The 18,162-nt window shown below is 44.6% G+C and overlaps 1 protein-coding gene across 7 annotated transcripts in view; it reads left to right on the forward strand.

Moving 5' to 3' along the window:
* The window catches only part of SYBU (syntabulin), a 114,378-nt gene extending 105,348 nt beyond the window's left edge, over nucleotides 1-9,030 (forward strand). For 6 of the 7 annotated variants that reach the window (XM_046000981.1, XM_046000964.1, XM_046000947.1 and 3 more), the window contains 3 exons: nucleotides 4,431-4,634; nucleotides 6,079-6,228; nucleotides 7,803-9,030. In XM_046000981.1, the coding sequence (XP_045856937.1) occupies nucleotides 4,431-4,634; nucleotides 6,079-6,228; nucleotides 7,803-8,907 (1,459 nt within the window). In that variant the 3' untranslated portion in view covers nucleotides 8,908-9,030. The remainder of the gene's footprint in view (nucleotides 1-4,430; nucleotides 4,635-6,078; nucleotides 6,229-7,802) is intronic. The other variant, XM_046000998.1, reaches the window with a different exon arrangement.
* Nucleotides 9,031-18,162: the final 9,132 nt, after the last annotated feature.

Below are 18,162 nucleotides of genomic sequence, written 5' to 3' on the forward strand. Positions count from 1 at the left end.
TTGTGATTAAGTTCCAAGGTAATGTCCACAATACTGAGTGACTAAGAGAAAATTGTCTAGTCTGGAATCCGTGGTTTCTCCAAGTGACGAAAAATTGATATGTTAAACCTAAAATAGCTAAGTAGAATTATGTGCAAATCAGATACATTCTTAATAGATGGAAAATTGGAATTGGCAGTGTTCTATCCACTATATTCACTTTTTTTTTTTTTTTAAATCAGACCCAGGCACAGAGCATAGTCAGTAGATTTCTGTGATGTGGTATCTTGGGCATTTCACATAATTTTTGTGTTCTACAGGGCTGTGCATCGAGGACGACTCCCTAGATGGGTTGGGTATCCTTGTCAACATTGTAAGAGCTTATGATCCTTTTAAATGGCTTGTTCCTCTTATAATCAATGAATTTTCTCTGTGGAGAATCAGCTTCTGGGAGGAAGGCGAGCAGAAACATTGGGTGAAGGGGTGGGAAAAGTAGGTGACAGGTGGAGCTGGTGAGAATATTTTTGATGGGATTTTAAAAACAAGACCTAAGGATTGACAAATGATCTCTTCTTACAGAAGGCCAACTCTGCTGACATTTCTGAGAAATTCTTTCTCTCTCTCTTTTTTTTTTTGGAAGATTTATTTATTTATTTTAGAGAGATCGAGAGAGTAAGGGAGGGGAGGGAGAGATGAAGAAGGAGAGTCTTAAGCAGACTCCAGGCTGAGCTCAGGGCTCAGTCCCATGACCCTGAGATCATGACCTGAGCCCGAATCAAGAGCTGGACACTTAACCGAGTGCGTCATCCAGGTGCTCCTGAGGAATTCTCTTTATTAAACTAAAACCCTCATCTGACCAAGGGCAGATAGAAGTGAGGAAGAAAAAGGAAAAAAAAAAATGTTTGGAATTTGGAATTTGGAATCAGAGAGACGTGGCTTGAGTTTAGCCACCATTATTTATTAAGCACACGCGCCAGAGCTCCGAGCCTTACTGCTCTGGAAAATGGGGTAATAGTGGTATCTACCTCACTGAGTGAAATGAGCTAACGTATGGGTGCTTAACATGGTGCCCAGAATTTTGTAAAAGGATCATAAATGGATAGTTTCATCAGTAGTGCTAAGAATAATATTGACAGCCATGAGGATGAAATGATGGTGGTGGTGGTGATGATTATCTTATTTTGCTCAGGCTACTGTCACAAAATATCAGACTTGGGGGCTCACACAGCAGGAAGTCACCCTCTCACAATTCTGGAGGCTGGAAGTCCAAGAGCCAGGTGTCCGCTGGATTGGCTTCTTTGGAAGCCTTGCTCCTTGGCTTAGAGATGGCCATCTTGTCTCTGCTTCATCAGCAGAACCTTTCTCTGTGCCTGTGTCCACGTTTCCTCTTCTTATAAGGACACTAGTCAAATTGGAATAGGATTTACTTGGATTTCATTACCTTTCTTGAAAGCGATGTTTCCAAATACAGTCACATTCTTAGGGACTGGGGGAGGGACTTCTATATTACGACTTTGGAGTGGGGCACGATTCAGCCCCTACCAGTGAACGTGGTGATGACAATGATGATAGTAATGTTGCCGTGGAGTAAAGGACATCAGGCGAATAGACATTCTCCTTGGCCCCTTGTGAGGCTCCCTTCCTCTCTTGCTCTTCATTTCCATTCACTGTATTCAGGTGTGCAGGAGGGGGCAGGGGCAGCAGAATTCTGTCTCCCCCTTGTGGACTGCATTCTTCCTGTCCACCACACCGAGGGCTTTAGTGTGGGTTGAGGAAAGTAGCATCGCGTTTGCCTGGCCATGGCCATGGCAAACACGGACCCCTGGCCTCTCCTTGAAAGTGTTTTGCCATGACTTTGTACCTCTGTGTGTTAGCATTTGAACTGAACTAAATGTAAGGAACAGGACTGATACTTTTAAGCGTGCAGTTTATTTTTTATAAGTTAGCTATTATATTCTAACCACTCATTTCCTGAAATAGAATTGAAGATTTAATTGTACTTTAGTAGTGTTTAGTACTTGAAGGGATTTTGTTTTATTCAGTATACCAGATGAGTTCTTCAAAATCCCCATCTAATTTCATCTGTATCTTAATGACTGCTCCGCAGTAAAAGTCAGTGGTGAATTCTTCAGGTAATAACCACATCCATATCCAGTACCTACATACCGTTACGAAGCCCTAGACAATATATTCTATTTGTGGGTAAAGTAAGAAGGAGACATTTCTTCAGAGTTTAAAAAAAAAAAATCTGTATTTAAATCTTAGGTCGGCTGTGCATTTTTGGACCAGATTTTTCCCTGAACCACAGTTATTTCTCACATAACTGAATACTTAATGTAATGTAAATGAGAGGTAATAATTGTACCAGCTTTATAGCATGGTGGTTGAAATTAAGTAAAACTGTGCTCTCAAAGCATCTGGAACAGGGCTAAGGTCTCACAAGGTCGTTAGTGAAGGTCGACTCAGAAGGGGATTGCCCAGGTCAAACTCAGGGCTAGCTCTTTACTTTCAGCCCTGGCTTATAGTGGTTAATCCTGCATATTTCTCACTGTCACATTCAGAAATAGTCAGGCCAGCTGGAGGAGGCTCAGAAGTGAAGTGTGGAGAAGCGGATCCAAGCCAGAGCCCGTGTTCTTTTCTGCTGCTCAGCCCAGCACCCCTGGGCTGCTGAAGTTGGTTTGTCACAAAGCCATCAGTCCATCTGTTCCATATAAAGTATCCCCTTCTCATGAAAAGGAGGCAGAGTCTATCTGGATGATTTCAAAAGGAAAGAACTTTTTAACTTTAGAATTTGGTGATATTTCATTTATATGTGATTTACTGGGTGGACAGCTAGTTGAAATTACATTTGACTTTAAATAAGTGCAGTTTCGGAGCCAAGTTTACCCACACACACATGCACATTTACACACGTTTCTCATTGACATGCGTCCGTTGGATGCAGCTGTAATTGAAATTGCAAGTGGGGGAGGGATGGTCAAAAAACAGTACTTCTGTATGAAAGTATCTTGTTCTCTTCTGTTTCCTTGTAATGTCATCAAAGAAATATTCCTGACACCGAACTGTTATCCTGTTTAAGCAATTTCAACATTCTTGAGTTGCTTCCTTACATAGTGGGTGTCAGATCTCTGGAAGTAAATGAATAGGGAAGTCCAAACAAGTCGATCCTGTAATACTATCCTGCAGCTGAATTGCCCTTCACATCTTATCAAACGCACTTGCATGCATTCTTTGATTCACATCAGCTCTGCGAGGGAGGCAAGAAAGGTTATTATAGATCCCCTTGTATTAAGTAGCTTACTTGCCTAAGTTCCTAGTAAGTGGAGTGCCAAGGCTCCAACCCAATTTATTCATTTAATAGTCATTATTTCAGGAGCTCCCAGCATGTGCCAGCAAGTAGTGGGGACAGAACAGACTATGCTCCGGCCCTAAGAATGCCCTCTTCTAGCAGGAAGGACACACAGTGTGTGGTTGTGATGCCATGAGATGAATTTCAGAGTACTAGGGACCACTCAGGAGCTCCATGTACACAAGCCTAGAGGAAGGAAGAATCCAGGAAGGCTGCCTGAGTAGGTTCCCATTGGTCTTGAAGTTGGAGATATCCCAAGGCTTAGGGTAGGGAGCAGGAGCACATTCTAGGCAGAGAAAACTGTAAGTTCAAAAACATAAAGGTGATGGAGAGCTTGGATCATCAGGAAACTGTAAGTTGTTTGGACTTCTGGAATACAGAGGGAGGAGGGAGGAGTGGCAGAGGATGGGTTGGATGGGGAGGTGGGATTGGACCTCATGAGGCATGGGGGCAGCCATGACAGCCATTGACAGCCACTGAGGATAGTGACACCCAGTTCCATTTTAGAAAGGCCACTCCAGCTGCCAGGAAGCCAGAAAGGGCTCTTCCATTTCAGCAGCTAAATGATAAAGGCTGTGTTAAGTCACGGGGTGGAAAGACAAGGAAAGAAGATAGATGGTTAAACTATAGACTTGAGACATTTGTGTGGGCTGTGTTCATCTGTCCTCTTTTCTCCTCCTCCTCTGTGGGCAATCCCCTTTCTCCTCATCCTCCAGATGAACCACCCTGGTTTTCTTACCCCAACATGAACCAAACCCAAACATGTTGAAGCTGAAACAGGTGTCCTGGCACAGCTTCCGGAGGGGACCTCAACCAAATCAATATTTGACGTGGGATGTGCTCTTAACAGCCATTTGGGATTAATCCAAAGCAAGCTTTATGGTCAGAAACTATTTGCGCGAACGGCAGGCAATGAGGTTGTCCGTGCTAACGGCAGATGGAAAGAAATCTTGGGCATGTGGGAAGAGGGCTGCTCAGAAGGACAGTTTGCTTGTAATTATGTTCCCCTTTCAACTCTGTGCATTGGATTTCCTTAGTAGTAACTAGCACTGGGACCCCGGTCACCCCAGGCATGTGAACATTTTACGTGCTTTTCTCCCAGCCGAGGGCCCCATGGGCGGAGTAATGGAGCTTCGTCATACAAGTCTGGCAACAGCCCGCCCTCCCCACGGGAGAAGGACTTTCTGTCCATGCTGTGCAGGAATCAGCTGAGTCCCGTTAACATCCATGCCAGTTACGCACCTTCCTCCCCAAGTAGTAGCAACTCGGGCTCCTACAAAGGAAGCGACGGCAGCCCAGTCATGAGGTGAGTGGGCTCCGGGGTCTGAGTTTGCCCTCCTCGGTAAGTTTTCTTGCAAAAACTTAGAAACTTAAAAAAAAAAAAAAAAAAGATATACAACTCTCAAGCCTTGTTCTGTAATAAAGTCACTTCTCTTTCCTTTCCCCAACTCAGCTAATCCCTCAAGGGCAGCTGCAGAAAGAACACAAAGCATAGTTTCTGCTAAGGCTTAACAGTCTGAGGAGTGACAGGCCAGGGAGGAAAAATGGCCCAGGGGCAGTAGGGGGGGACAGACACCTTTCCCTCAGAACAGGAATCATTCAGGGGTTCATTCGTTCGTTCAAACATCAGATATGGGTTGAGTACCACGTTGTGCCAGGCACCGTGTAGAGCACTGGGAACGGGACAGTGAATGGCAGAGAGGGTCCCTGGGCTTACTACCCAGAGGACACCCAAGACATTGCTCATCTAATGACAAAAACACATTTAAGGTTATCCTGTGAGTACCAGTTGTTGTATGTGTTTTCAAGAGGTCAGGAGGGGATCCAGCTCAGTCTGGAGGGATCAGAGGAGGCCTCCCTGAGGAAATGACGTTGAAATGAAATCTGAAGGTCAAGCAAGGAATTAATTAGGGCGTGGGGGTGGGGGCCAGGAGGTTCTGGGAAAAAGGACCTATGCAAGCTAAGGGGCCACAACAGAAGCACTAGAAGGTTGGGAGCTGGACACGGGTTATCTTGGACGGAGCGCAGGCTCAGAGGGAGCAGGGTGAGTGTAGCGGCCTGGACAGGCTCCAGAGTCGGGGCGGAAGCTGCCAACTTTCCTCCCTGGTCTTCTTCCTTCTGGGTGGTCATTCTCGTTCATCGCTCTGGTACAGCAGGGATGCCCCGCGCTTGGCCAGGCCTGAGAGGGGCCGACATTCCAGCTCAGGAAGTTTCCTCGAACCCCGGGCACCTCTCTTACAAACCGCACTTTGGTGACAATGCAGTAGCCTTTACCCTTTGGAAGAAGGAAACTTCTGCCAGATCGGCACCAGAGATTGATCTAGAAACAATTTGAATCCCGCTCCTGACAATCAGAATGTTTAGGCAGTGGCACACTGTCAGGACATCTCACTCCCCGCCCCACTCCTGCCTGCCCCACTCATTGTCCTCTGATCTAACAGTGGGTTACTCTGAACCCACAGGCAGGCCTGTGCACAATTGTGCATTATTTTGTATGAGGTCATCCCTAAGCCATAGAGAATCCTCCCTCTCCACTGTCCCCACCCTCTCCACAAACACCTCCCCACAGTCTCCCATGTAATGCGAGGTCCTAAGTTGGCAGGTAGGTTCCAGTCCCCCTTCTCAAGTGAAACACCTTTACCGAGGTTGAAGACCCCCTGACACAGCTGCCGTTCTTCTCAGGCTGTTAGCTGTGCCCTAACGGTTCTTCTCACAGACGAAGGAACATTTCATTGCTTGGATTGTTTCAGGCGCTCTGGAAGGTACATGTCCTGTGGTGAAAATCACGGTGTCAAGCCCCCAAACCCAGAGCAGTATTTGACGCCTCTGCAGCAGAAAGAGGTCACCGTGAGGCACCTGAAGACCAAGCTGAAGGAATCCGAGCGGCGGCTTCATGAAAGGTGAATCTGTGCGCCTTTCACCCCGATGCAGGACACTTTCTTTTCCCATCAAGTGAAATCCAAGCCCACGCTCTAGAGAAATAGACAAGAAGAAAAATGATCTCACTGAATTTTTGCCAAATTCCTTAAATCGGTCTTTCAAAAGAACCATTTCATATTCCTGCCTGATTTGCTCCTTCAGGAGGAGGTTGAGGGATCCTTTCAGGTTAGAGGGGATCCCTTGCTTTTCCTAGATGTGTACAGCTTTGACGTGAAGTGTTGGGCGTGTGCGTGGCTATTTTTACATGGCAGGAACACTGGCAGGAACAGTCGCCTACTTCCAGCAGAAAGGGTCACACAGAGGGGCCCCTCTCAAGCCCTGTTTCTCTCTCTGAGAGCATGGATGGCCTGTGTATTGTGATTCCTGCAAGCTATTTCTGTGCTGAAGGAAGAGGTTCGTTATTCTTGGCTAAGTGTTAAGGTAAAAAACAAAAAAACAAAAAACAGCCCGTGCTTAAGAGATCTTATCTCAGAAAAGACCTTTGACATCTTGGGGCAGGCCAGATTTTCTGCTTAATGATTTTTCCCCTGGAAAATTTTGGCATAGCTGCACCAAGCTCTGACCAGGGTAGCTGTGAACTCAGGGTGAGGGTAGCATGAGTCAGACCTCACTTTCTGGAAATCTTTGTTTATGATTTGGGGAATCTACTGGAGGGTAGACTGGAGCAGTCATGGCAGGGAAGCATGGGAAGGCAATGGAACTGGAGAATAGTCTGATCTGAACTAAGAGAAGCAAAACTGACACCAGCCCTTCATACAGGTCACCATCCTGAATGCCTGGTCTTCATATCCACCGACACTGTGAGGACTTGTATTTACATTGACTATGAAGAAATGATAGGTCAGGAAGAAGTTTTCGACAAAGATCTCGAGATAGGGCCCTGTGAAGGATCTGAAACAGTGGGATGGATCTTCTTCAGTGTCGGGGGGCTCCTATATCCTCTTCCCTGGAGAAGAGTCAGAATAATCAGCTTTTCACAAAGTCCTTGCAACATGCAGCAATTTTTAATTTAAAAAATTTTCGGATTATTCTATGATCAGAACAACGCTGCAGGGCTAAAACTTAACCAGTCTGCCTTGTGTCTGTGGTGGATGATTAAAAGTGAAACGAACTTTCCTTCCACACAGTGTAGACGTAGGAAAGGGTAGGAAAGGGTAGGCGACGGATGTACAAGCAGGCAAAGAAGCTCTACTGCATTCCTATAACAAAATTTCAAATATTAAGTACTGAACAGAGGATAGTGCTTATACTTACCACACTGCCTGACAGGTAGTAAGCACTCAGAAAGAAAAACCATTTTTTATTCTGATTCTAGTTATTCTCATTTTGGCTATTTTACAAATAAGGGGGGACAGTTCCTGGCTAATACCCATGAGGGAAAACAAACAAACAAACAAAAAAACCCTCCAAACTGATTTAACCTCTGCGTTTCAATGGGAAGAGCACGGGCTCTTGGCCGAGTGTGGGCACGGTTGTCTGTCTGCACGGCTGAAAGCCGACATTTCCCTTAGCCCCGCTGGTCTTCTCCCCACAGGGAAAGCGAGATCGTGGAGCTCAAGTCGCAGCTGGCCCGCATGAGGGAAGACTGGATCGAGGAAGAGTGCCACCGCGTGGAGGCCCAGCTGGCCCTGAAGGAAGCCAGGAAAGAGATCAAACAGCTCAGGCAGGTCATCGAAACGATGCGGAGCAGCTTGGCTGATAAAGATAAAGGCATCCAGAAATACTTCGTGGACATCAACATCCAGAACAAGAAGCTGGAGTCTCTGCTTCAGAGCATGGAGCTGGCGCACAGCGGCTCTCTGCGGGATGAGCCGTGTCTGGACTTCCCCTGCGATTCCCCGGAGAAGAGCTTGCCCCTCGGCACCTCTTTTGGCAAGATGGCGGATGGGGGGGCTCTGGAAGAGCCGGTTATGGAGGAAGCGGCTGACCGCGAGCTGCTGGTGGGAGGTGGCAGGGCCGATGGCACAGATCTGTTTGATGGGATGGTGACAGCCGCCACCAGCGAGGTCCCTGACCTGGAGCTTCTTCGCTCCCTGCGTGGGGCCGAGGCCCTGGAGCTGCTCCCCCTGGCGGGAGGTCAGGAAGAGGGCGGCGTGCTGGTGGAGCAGGCCGTGCAGACTGACGTGGTGCCCTACAGCCCTGCGGTCTCGGAGCTCATTCAGCATGTGCTCAAGCTCCAGGACCCCTGCCCCTCCAGCCCGGCGTCTCCCGATGAGTCCGGGGCTGACTCGACCGAGAGCTTCCCGGAGTCCTTCTTGGCATGCCTGGTTGATCTGACGCCAAGAAATCCCAACTCCGCCATCCTTTTGTCTCCCGTGGAGACCCCATCCGCCGCGGGGGGTCCGGCGGCCCCTGCAAACCGCCTCATGAGAGAGCTGGATTTTGCAGGCTCCGTGGAGGAGAGACTGGACGTGGTCGTCCCGCTGCCCCGGGGGGCCGCCGGGAGGCAGTACTGGAGCAGCAGCTTCCTGGTGGATCTCCTGGCCGTGGCCGCCCCCGTGGTCCCCACGGTTCTGTGGGCATTCAGTACTCAGAGAGGGGGGACGGATCCCGTCTACAACATCGGGGCGCTGCTGCGGGGCTGCTGCGTGGTCGCCCTGCATTCGCTCCGCCGCACCGCCTTTCACATCAAAACCTGAAGAGAAGTTGTCGCCGTGTGCCAGTCTGTCCCGTGTCCCGTGCTGCCCTGGGGCGGGGGGGGGGGGGGAGGATGGGGGGAGACAGCGGGTCACCTGTGGCGGTCTGTGCTCTGTCGTTTTGCTCCTCGGTATTTGATTTGCACTATATTTAGTTGACACCTGTTCGCTGTCTAAAACGAGAGGTATCTTCAATGGCATGGAGACGTGGTTCAAATTCAATGTCCCACCAGTGGTAGAGAAAGCATGCTCCTGACCCTGCCGTGTCGTCCGAGGTACCTGTGCTTCTCCTAGTGGTTCAGGAAGAGAAAATGCAGAGTTTGCACTTTCAAGACAGCTTCTGTAAGGCCGGCATGTTCGCTCCTTGCTTCGCTTTGTGCCGTTTTAAAAATGTGTAATTGTTACAGCATTCCAGTGGTCTTGTGCACAGCAGGGGACTGTAACCAAAAATAAAACTGTACTCGTGTAATTGGTTTGAAGAAGTCTTGAATAGCTCCTTAGTGTCTTACTTGGGATTGATAAGGTTTGAGTGTTTGGGGTTTTTTACTAAATGTAGCTCCAGAGTCATAAAATGGCTTGTTTGTTCCTAAACCTGTTAATTGATGAAACTGTATGTAAGTTCACAATGTATTAACTTATTTTTTGCTTATTATATAGTGTTTTATTGGGAATTGTTTGTAACCATACACTTCAGCATGATGAAAATAAAGATTAGTGTTTCCATTTAAATAAATGTTTTATCCTCCTGTAAAATAATTATCTGTTTAGTTTTACTCCTGTATATGGTAAGAAAGACTAAATGGATAGGTCCTTTCTTCTTTATCAATAGGGGTCTAGAAAATGGAATTAACTTAAGGAATGAGAAAGAGGGGGAAAATTATTAAAGAAAGGTGAGGGATTCCTACTGTCTTTAAAAAAAACTTTGCTTCTGAATAAAGGTAGCTTTGATTGTTTGCTCTGAAATTACCCATACACTTGTTCGGTCATATATTTATTCGCTAAGGGTGTGTTGAGTATTTGCAAAAAAGTTGGGTTGATTTTTTTTTTTTTTTTTTTTTTTTTTTTTTTTTTTAGTATGTTAGAGATACTGAGAGGGAGAACTTGCTAATACTGTATGCTTCCTCCCCTTGGAATGATAGGATGAGGGTGGGTGGGTGGCTGGGAGGGATGAGATAATATTTGATTTTATATAACCATATTTATTCCCCACACTAACCTTGTGAGGTGGGTATTAGTCTGTTTTACAGGTAAGGGAGCTAAATCTCAATGAGGTAAACCATTCACAATTCCATGGTTCACCTCAGAAGCCAGATGTCAAGTGTCTGCAAAGCAAAATTTTTTCCACTGTAAAAGGAAAAAGAGATGAGACTATAGACTCAGAAACTCTCCTTCTCTAGCACTTGCCACTTTTAAATATACTGTGTTTTTACTTGATTTACTTGATTATTGCCTATCTCTCCCACTAAAGTATTAGATTTCTGAGGGCAGGGATCTGTGTTCTGTTTTGATCACAGATGTATGTCAAGAATGTAGAACAGTATGTGGCACATAGTAGGGGTTCTAAAAATAGCTTTTGAATGAATTAATTCATCCAACAAATACTTACTGGGTGCTGGGCACTTTACCAGATCAGCCATCAGTACTAAAGGAGGCAGACAAAGCTTCTGCCCCCAGGGAGCTTAGGTTCTGTCTGTAAAGCCCCCGGAACATAACTACAAATGAAGAAAATCATTTTAGATGGTAAGTACCTCTAAGCGAATAAAGTGTTTTGATCAAGAGTGACAGGGGTAAAGGTAAGGAACAAATCTCTGAAGAAATAACGTTATAACTAATGGATTAAAAAGAGCCACATTAAAGATACAGGGAAAAAATGTTTCAAAAAGAACAAATGCAAAGGCCCTGAGTCAGAAAAGGGCGGGACATGTTACAGGGGCAACAAGGAGGCCCGAGTGAGTAGAGCTGGGAAAGAAGTGGGGGAGGCGGGCTATCAGAGAAGTGGACAAGAGGCTAGTCTGCATGGGGCCATGTAGACCACGCTAGAGTCGGTCTGAATTTATCCCAAGTGCAGTAAGAAATATGAACGGACTTTAAACAGGGCAATGACATGATCTGCGTTTTGTTTTTACTTTTTTTTTTTTTTTAAACTATTGCTGCTGTGTGTGGAATGCATCGTAAGCAGGCAGGAGTGGGAGCGGAGAGACCGCTGAATCATCTGGATGAGTGATTATGACAACTTGGTGCTGGAAATGGACCTAGAGATTAAGTTGACCAAAGAAAACTCGAAGACCGAACTGAGGTGATTTGCAGAGAGATTGATGTGGGGAGGCAATGTGGTAGAGTTGAAGGTGGAGAGAAATTAAGGATGACTCTCAGGTTTTTATGTGGGCACATGGGTCAGTGATGGTGCCATTTACTGAGAGTGGAAAGAGCAACATGTTTGGGAGAATAAGTTTGAGATGTTGAGTAAATATGTATGTGGAAATGCCAAGTGAGTCACTGCATATATGAATGTGGAAACCATAGGCACTGTCCGGGCTGGAGTCATAAAATTGGGATTCCTCAGCCTTTACAGATTGTTTAAAACCATGTGCTGGGTGCAATCATCCAGAGTGTGGAAAGAAGGAAAGAAAACCACAGACAGACCTAGGGCACGTCCACATTCATGGATAGAGATAGAGGATAGAGAACCAACAAAAAAGCTGAGAAGAGGCCGTCCAAAGGTAGGAGAAGAACCAGGGGAAGGTGGTATTGTGCAAACCAAGAGAGGACTGTGATTGAAGGGTGGAGAGGTCAGCTATGTGGAAATCCAACCATGGAACTGAGTAACACGACAACAGGTACATGCCCACCGGCTTTGATGAGGTCTTAGCGACTGTCAAGATCCTTTTCTTTGGAGAAGTGGAGATGGAAGCCAGATTGAAGGGGGCTGGAGAGTGAATCCAGGAGGAAAAGTAGAAATCAATGTGTACTGCTCATTTTTTTAAAAAATAGGTTTCACTTTGAAAGGTTGCTGGGATGTGGGTGTAATTACAAGGAGATGCTAGTTACAAGCATTTATTTTTCAATATGGAGAGGAGATAGAACGTTGTTTGTGTGCTTTTGTAGCTGAGCGATGGAGAAAAAGAAACTTAATCCAGAGGAGGAAGGACTCATTGAAGGAGAGAAGCCCTTGAAAGAGGAGAAGGGATGGGATGTCAGGCACAAGGATGTAGGTGTGGAGAGAGGTGATTTGTCTCTGATAGGGCGTTTCTTCTCTTGGAGTACACATGCGCCTCAGGACACGCATGGCCTCTTAGCACGCTGTAGAGCACTTTGGCTGAAATGGAAGGGAAACTATTTCTGGAGGTGAATAATCAGAAGTGTCCCCAAATAATGAGCCATGCTGACTCAGGTCCCTTCCTGTAGTCCAGCCCCAGCCTCAACCAATACCTTGATGCCATTATCTTGCTTACAGTCCCTCCTTGTGACTATTTTTGGCTGTTGCTAAATTAAAGTATTTTTACCTTAAGAAAAATTACGAGCTTGTTTTTGCGATCCCCTGTTGCTACAGAAACCAATATAACACACAAATTCCGCACTGTTCTTCATCAGTTCAAGACTGATGGAGAGATGGGCTCTGGTGAAGAATTCTCCATGAACCACAAATATTTATGTTGATTATCAAATTGGAGGCAGCTGATCACGAACAGTGACTTGCTTTGTCATAATGATTTGCATCCCTCTTTCAGCGAACCAGAGGAGTCAAACAAAATGACCTCATCTGAAACGTGGGACACTGGGTGTCTTATCCCCACTGAAACAAATGTGGACAAAGGTGAAGCAAGACATCCTGGACCCGTTGTTCTGTTTTTCTTTTCCTCACCCTCTGCCTCCACGCCCTTCCTCCTCCTCCTTCAGGGTTTCAGTATGTATAGTGTGTGGAAAATTACTGCTTTTATTCAGAGCAGTCTCTCACAAATGAGTCCCTTGGAGTAAATAAAAGATGGAACGTTGCTCGCCTTTCGGAAGCCCAAGGCGTTGGCTGGTTTTGTGGACAGGATGATGTGATCTCAGAAGCGCTCAGAGTTGCATTCAGTAATTCGTGTGCCTGTGATGCACAAACAGGCCGGAAAATGGAAAAAGAAGAACAATTCCACCCTATTGAACAAACTGCTGTCCCATCAAAGCAAATGTTAAGCATTTCCTACAGTTCTGTGTGCAAACATTCCAATTTATAAGAAAAGATTTTTTTTTCCCCCAAAGGGATATGCTGACCTTTCCAAGCTGAGCTGTTCAGAAAGGGGGAAAAACGCATTGCACTCAGATGCCAAGCGTTTCTGACATTTGTGGCAGGAGAAAAAGGAAGTCTGTGATTTGCATCTATCACAGGCCCTGCCTAAGTAGTGGTTAGGTCTGATATGTTTTTCTCTTGAGGACTTTCCATTTTAAAAGGTTTAGGGGCAGTTTCCAATTTCCATTTTGGCACAGTGAGCACTTCTACAAAATTCATCTATTCCCTGTCTTACCAGGCAAAGTGCACAAAGAAGCAGTACCCCAGGAAATTAAAAATAATGGTTTTTAGCAATCAAATCTTAAAAGAATGTCAAACTCCCTGTTGTCCCAAACGAACACAATTAGAAAGTCCACACAGAATAAAACAGGTGGCTATGAGGTACTATTTTTAAACCACTGGAGGACGTGCTGTGCTGTGACTACTGATTCTCTTGCAGTCACAATGGCTGTGATGACTAATGGTTACAGCAGTCATTCCAAACAGTTTTTAAAATCTCCGAAAGTTTGTATCAAATCTTACTCAGAAGAGTTTGTATTAAGATTGGAATACTTCGGTACTGTTTAAGTTTTGCAAATGTGTCTCTCTCTTAAAAGATGTTTTCGAGGGGTGCCTGGGTGGCTCAGTGGGTTAAAGCCTCTGCCTTCAGCTCGGGTCATGATCTCAGGGTCCTGGGATCGAGCCCCACATCGGGCTCTCTGCTCCGCGGGGAGCCTGCTTCCTCCTCTCTGTCTGCCTCTCTGCCTACTTGTGATTTCTCTCTGTCAAATAAATAAAATATTTAGAAAAAAAAGATGTTTTCGACATAAAAATCCCCATACGTAAGCCACATGAAAGTCAAGTTTGGGCACAGGGGTGCTGGGCTTGGAGCCCTGCCATTCACCTCCCACTCATCCCCTGCAGCAGTCTCAGCATCACCTGGGAGAGCTAGGAAAGCAGTTCACTAAATGTGGGGGGCTTGGAAACCCGCCTGCCACCTGCAGGGAGACTCCCAGTCCTTGGGACTAGTATTCTGGGCAATGCTAAAGAGCTCCATCCTCTACTGTCCTGAACAGATGAATGCTTCATGAAGAAGTTTCCTAATCTTTCCTCACACAACCTTGTTTGCCAGTGATCTGCTGGCTTAACTGAGAAGAGGATCTTGCCCCCCAGTTCGTATCAGCGCCTGGGACTCTGCCAGAGCCGAGGGCTGCTGCTGGCTTGAACACCCAGTCTGCCTCCCTTGCGAATGCTTTTAAAGGCAGGCATCCTACCCGCCTGCCTCCTCACTACCCTGGAGTTCCTCCCCATGGTGATCTTATCTGACCCCCCATCAGGGAGAGTTTCACTCTCATTCCCCGAAGGTGTTTGATCAAAGGGCTTTTGAATATCTTTGAAAAATTGCATTTTTGCCAGACTGGTGCTGTAATGAACTGGAATATGAAAACCGTGAACAATGGCAGTGTTTCTGCAATCTGATGGTGCAGTAAGGCCCTCCCTCCCCTTCCTGGCAATCAAACAACTCGCAGTGTTTGACACGGTGTGCCAGCCTTACTGTCTACAGTAAACAATAGGCGCTGCATTTTAAACTGACCTTTAGTTCTTCGGAACCAGCCCATTATTTCTGGCTTGTTGGTTATACAGAGAAAACGAACAACGAAAGCAGTCGTCATAATTTCCACATCTCCCACTGAAAGCAGTCCATGGAAAAGTCTTGAAAATGATGACCCATGTAATTATCTTACTCCATGAGGGTTCCTTCTAATCAGCTATGAGGTTCACATGTGCTGTGAAGCTTTAGAAAGAACTACAAAGCACCTGTATTCTTCTGTACTTTAAACTTAAATGAAGGAAGTTAAGTATATGTAGCCTTACGTACATCTTAGTCCATTTACCACTAAAAGAAATAGTCAAAACATTTTTTAAAAATTTATTTCATAAGCCAATATATCTAATGATGATGACATTTTTCTCCATAAAGTAGGTAAGCACTGGTTTTATTTAGGAATAATCAACAGGTTTGGAAACTGCCTTGATATATAAATTAAGGATTGACTATTTTAGCAAATGAAACTGATTTGGGAAGAAGTTAGTATCTTATAAGGAGCCAAAATTGACACAAGAGTAAGAAACCATAATGATTTCCCTCAACATACCACCAGCTTAGAGTAAGTCCTTTGAATTTCCTATGCATGGAAATGACTTTTTCTGTGCCATTTACACTCTTACTCAGATCCTAAAGACACATGTTCAGAAGATAACCAGACAAAGTCAGGGACACAGTTTGTGGCAGGACAGTCTCTGGGTACTGTGGTCTGTGGTCTGCATATACACAAAACCTGTGACCTTGGCCAATGATCAAGTGAACAATGATCCAATCAAGTGAGCTAATTGGCCCATTTTGGCAACTGTGTGAATATGAACTACATTTCATTTTGTCTTGACTATAATATCTGACCCAAGTAAACTGGAAATACAGTCATAATGGCATTGACATTCAACCACAGTTGTTATTTACATGACAAAAAGCAAACCAATTTCCTTATTTTATTAAATAAGTTCTTAGAAAACACACATAGGTGTTACCTACTATAATTTGTAACATCATTTTCACTGAATTCTTTAAGAACTAGAAAGGAAATTCTAATGGTGAACCTTTGGCAGCTGGCAGTTTATAGCAAAGAGGACTTTGAAATCATAGTCCACGATGAATACTGATTAACCACTAAGGTAACCTGCCCTCAAAGCTTCTATAATTAAGCACACAACCGCCTCTCTAAGCTTTGGTTTCTTCTTATGTGAAATGGGGTAGTGTCTACCTCACTGGATTGGGAAGTCATTGATATAATTAGGCTCTCAGATACTGCTGAACACATAATGCTTTCCCTTTCTTAATTAAACTTGCAGTTCACCATAAAGGTGTTTAAAGATTAATATGGTAAGGTCAGCCAACCTCTCCCATTGTCCACAGGGAGGGGGCTGCCAAGAGTGTACAGCAAAATGTGGAATCATAACAATTACCATTTGCTGAGTGTTTATGTATGTGCCACGGGCACTATAATGAACACTTACAGTCTCATTCAATCCTTAAAACCATCATCTCCATTTAAATGATGTGCAAACTCAGGCAATTTAATACTGCACCATTTCTACAGCTGAGAACTCTGAGCTCTCAGAATTGATGCAATCAGATCAATATATAGGCAAAGCACCTGTATTAATGTATTAATATCCATGGAAGCTTCCAGAAGGGAAGGCTGTAATTATCCTGGTTGGCCACAGACTTCTAGCCTAACTTTCTGTGCAAAAGCTCCTGCTTGGTGAATTAGCAGATGTCAGTAGCAGGTATTCAGGGTAGACTCCAGGGAGTGAGGGGAGGTATGTGCCTAAGAGGGTGTTCTGGAATAAGTGTCTGTTTCTAGCTCTGGAAGACCAAGGCTTTTGGTGAAAAGAATCTATTACTCTCAAAACTTATCCTGGTTTCTTACCGAGCATGCCCAATAGCCACGACTAAGGGGCATGGAAAATAAAAGGTGGGAAGCAAAATTAAAAAAAAAAAAAAAAAAAAAGTTATATACAAAAGAAGCCACAAACTAATCCTATTAACCTTGGAACACCATTGGTTATACTGAAGTGAAGTGAATTATATGAAGATAAAAAGATCTCCCTTTTGATATCAGGACAAAGTACCTCAAATTTTAAAAATCTTTGTAAACAGAAAACAAGTTTACTAAGTTACTCACTACTAAAATAAGCTCTTCATGAACCCACCTTCCTCATCCCTCCAACTCATTCTTCCCATAAAAAATCTGTAAGCCCTAGTGCACAGCTACCCCCAAAGTGGCTTCAGCCAAAACTCACCACAGTAACTGTCTGTTTACACACCCTATGAAAGATTTCTTTTGAACAAGGGGCTAAAGGCCGTGAAAGTTTAAAGCTGAACTGTGTAGGACTAAACAAGATGTGTGTTAGCTATATCTGGTCCAGACCATCCCTTTGGTAATTACATCACTAGTGACAAAACAGGCTTTTTGGAACACTGGCCACGGTCAGATTTGCACCAACCCGGTAGTGTACACAGAACTGTTGGAAGCTCCATATGGATGCTGGTTCCTACAGCTATCCCCATCCTCCCAACCACTAATCTTCATCTCAAGAATAGTTGCCATCCTGGTCAGAGGCGCGTGCATGTCAAAACTGAGGAATTTAGATGCTGAATTTTAAATTCGCAGATCTAAAATGTTGATTGAATTAAATATGCTACTAAAAAAGAGCCAAAAGCTAACTAGAAGACATCCTCAGCTACAGCTTAATCAGAGTGGAAACCATACATATATAGAGAGAGAGACACACAAAACACAAAGTTTCACATTCTGCTTATCACTTGGTATCTCAGTACATGAAGTGCACAATTCAGATAAGGGGTAGCATTTTATTAATTCTATCTATGCCTACCCATATTTCTTCTTTACTTTTACTAATAGGCTTCTAAGACTGGCAATTCCTAATTAAAATTAAAAGAAAAACAAACTATAAATTTCAAAGCTAAAAGTCAGCTTGTCAGTATGAAGTGTTTATCATATCATATATATTTAACTTACTTCACAACTTCTTTTGGGACCATATTACACCCAGCTTAACACAGGAATTCAGTTTATATACCAACAGAAGTTTTAAAAAAAATCCCAAAATTGCTATTTATTCTTTTCCTTAAAAAAATCTTTCTTTCTAATTAATCATACAAAGAACAATTTCTAATCAGTCTTCACTTCTTTTCTTTTCTTTTTTTTTCCAGTCTTCACTTCTTTTTTTTTTTTTTTTTTTTTTTTTTATTTATTTGACAGAGAGAGATCACAAGTAGACAGAGAGGCGGGCAGAGAGAGAGAGAGAGAGAGGGAAGCAGGCTCCCCGCCAAGCGGAGAGCCCGATGCAGGACTCGATCCCAGGACCCTGAGATCATGACCTGAGCCGAAGGCAGCGGCTTAACCCACTGAGCCACCCAGGCGCCC

Source organism: Meles meles, chromosome 1, assembly GCF_922984935.1.
Source record: "Meles meles chromosome 1, mMelMel3.1 paternal haplotype, whole genome shotgun sequence".
Taxonomy (NCBI): Eukaryota; Metazoa; Chordata; class Mammalia; order Carnivora; family Mustelidae; genus Meles; species Meles meles.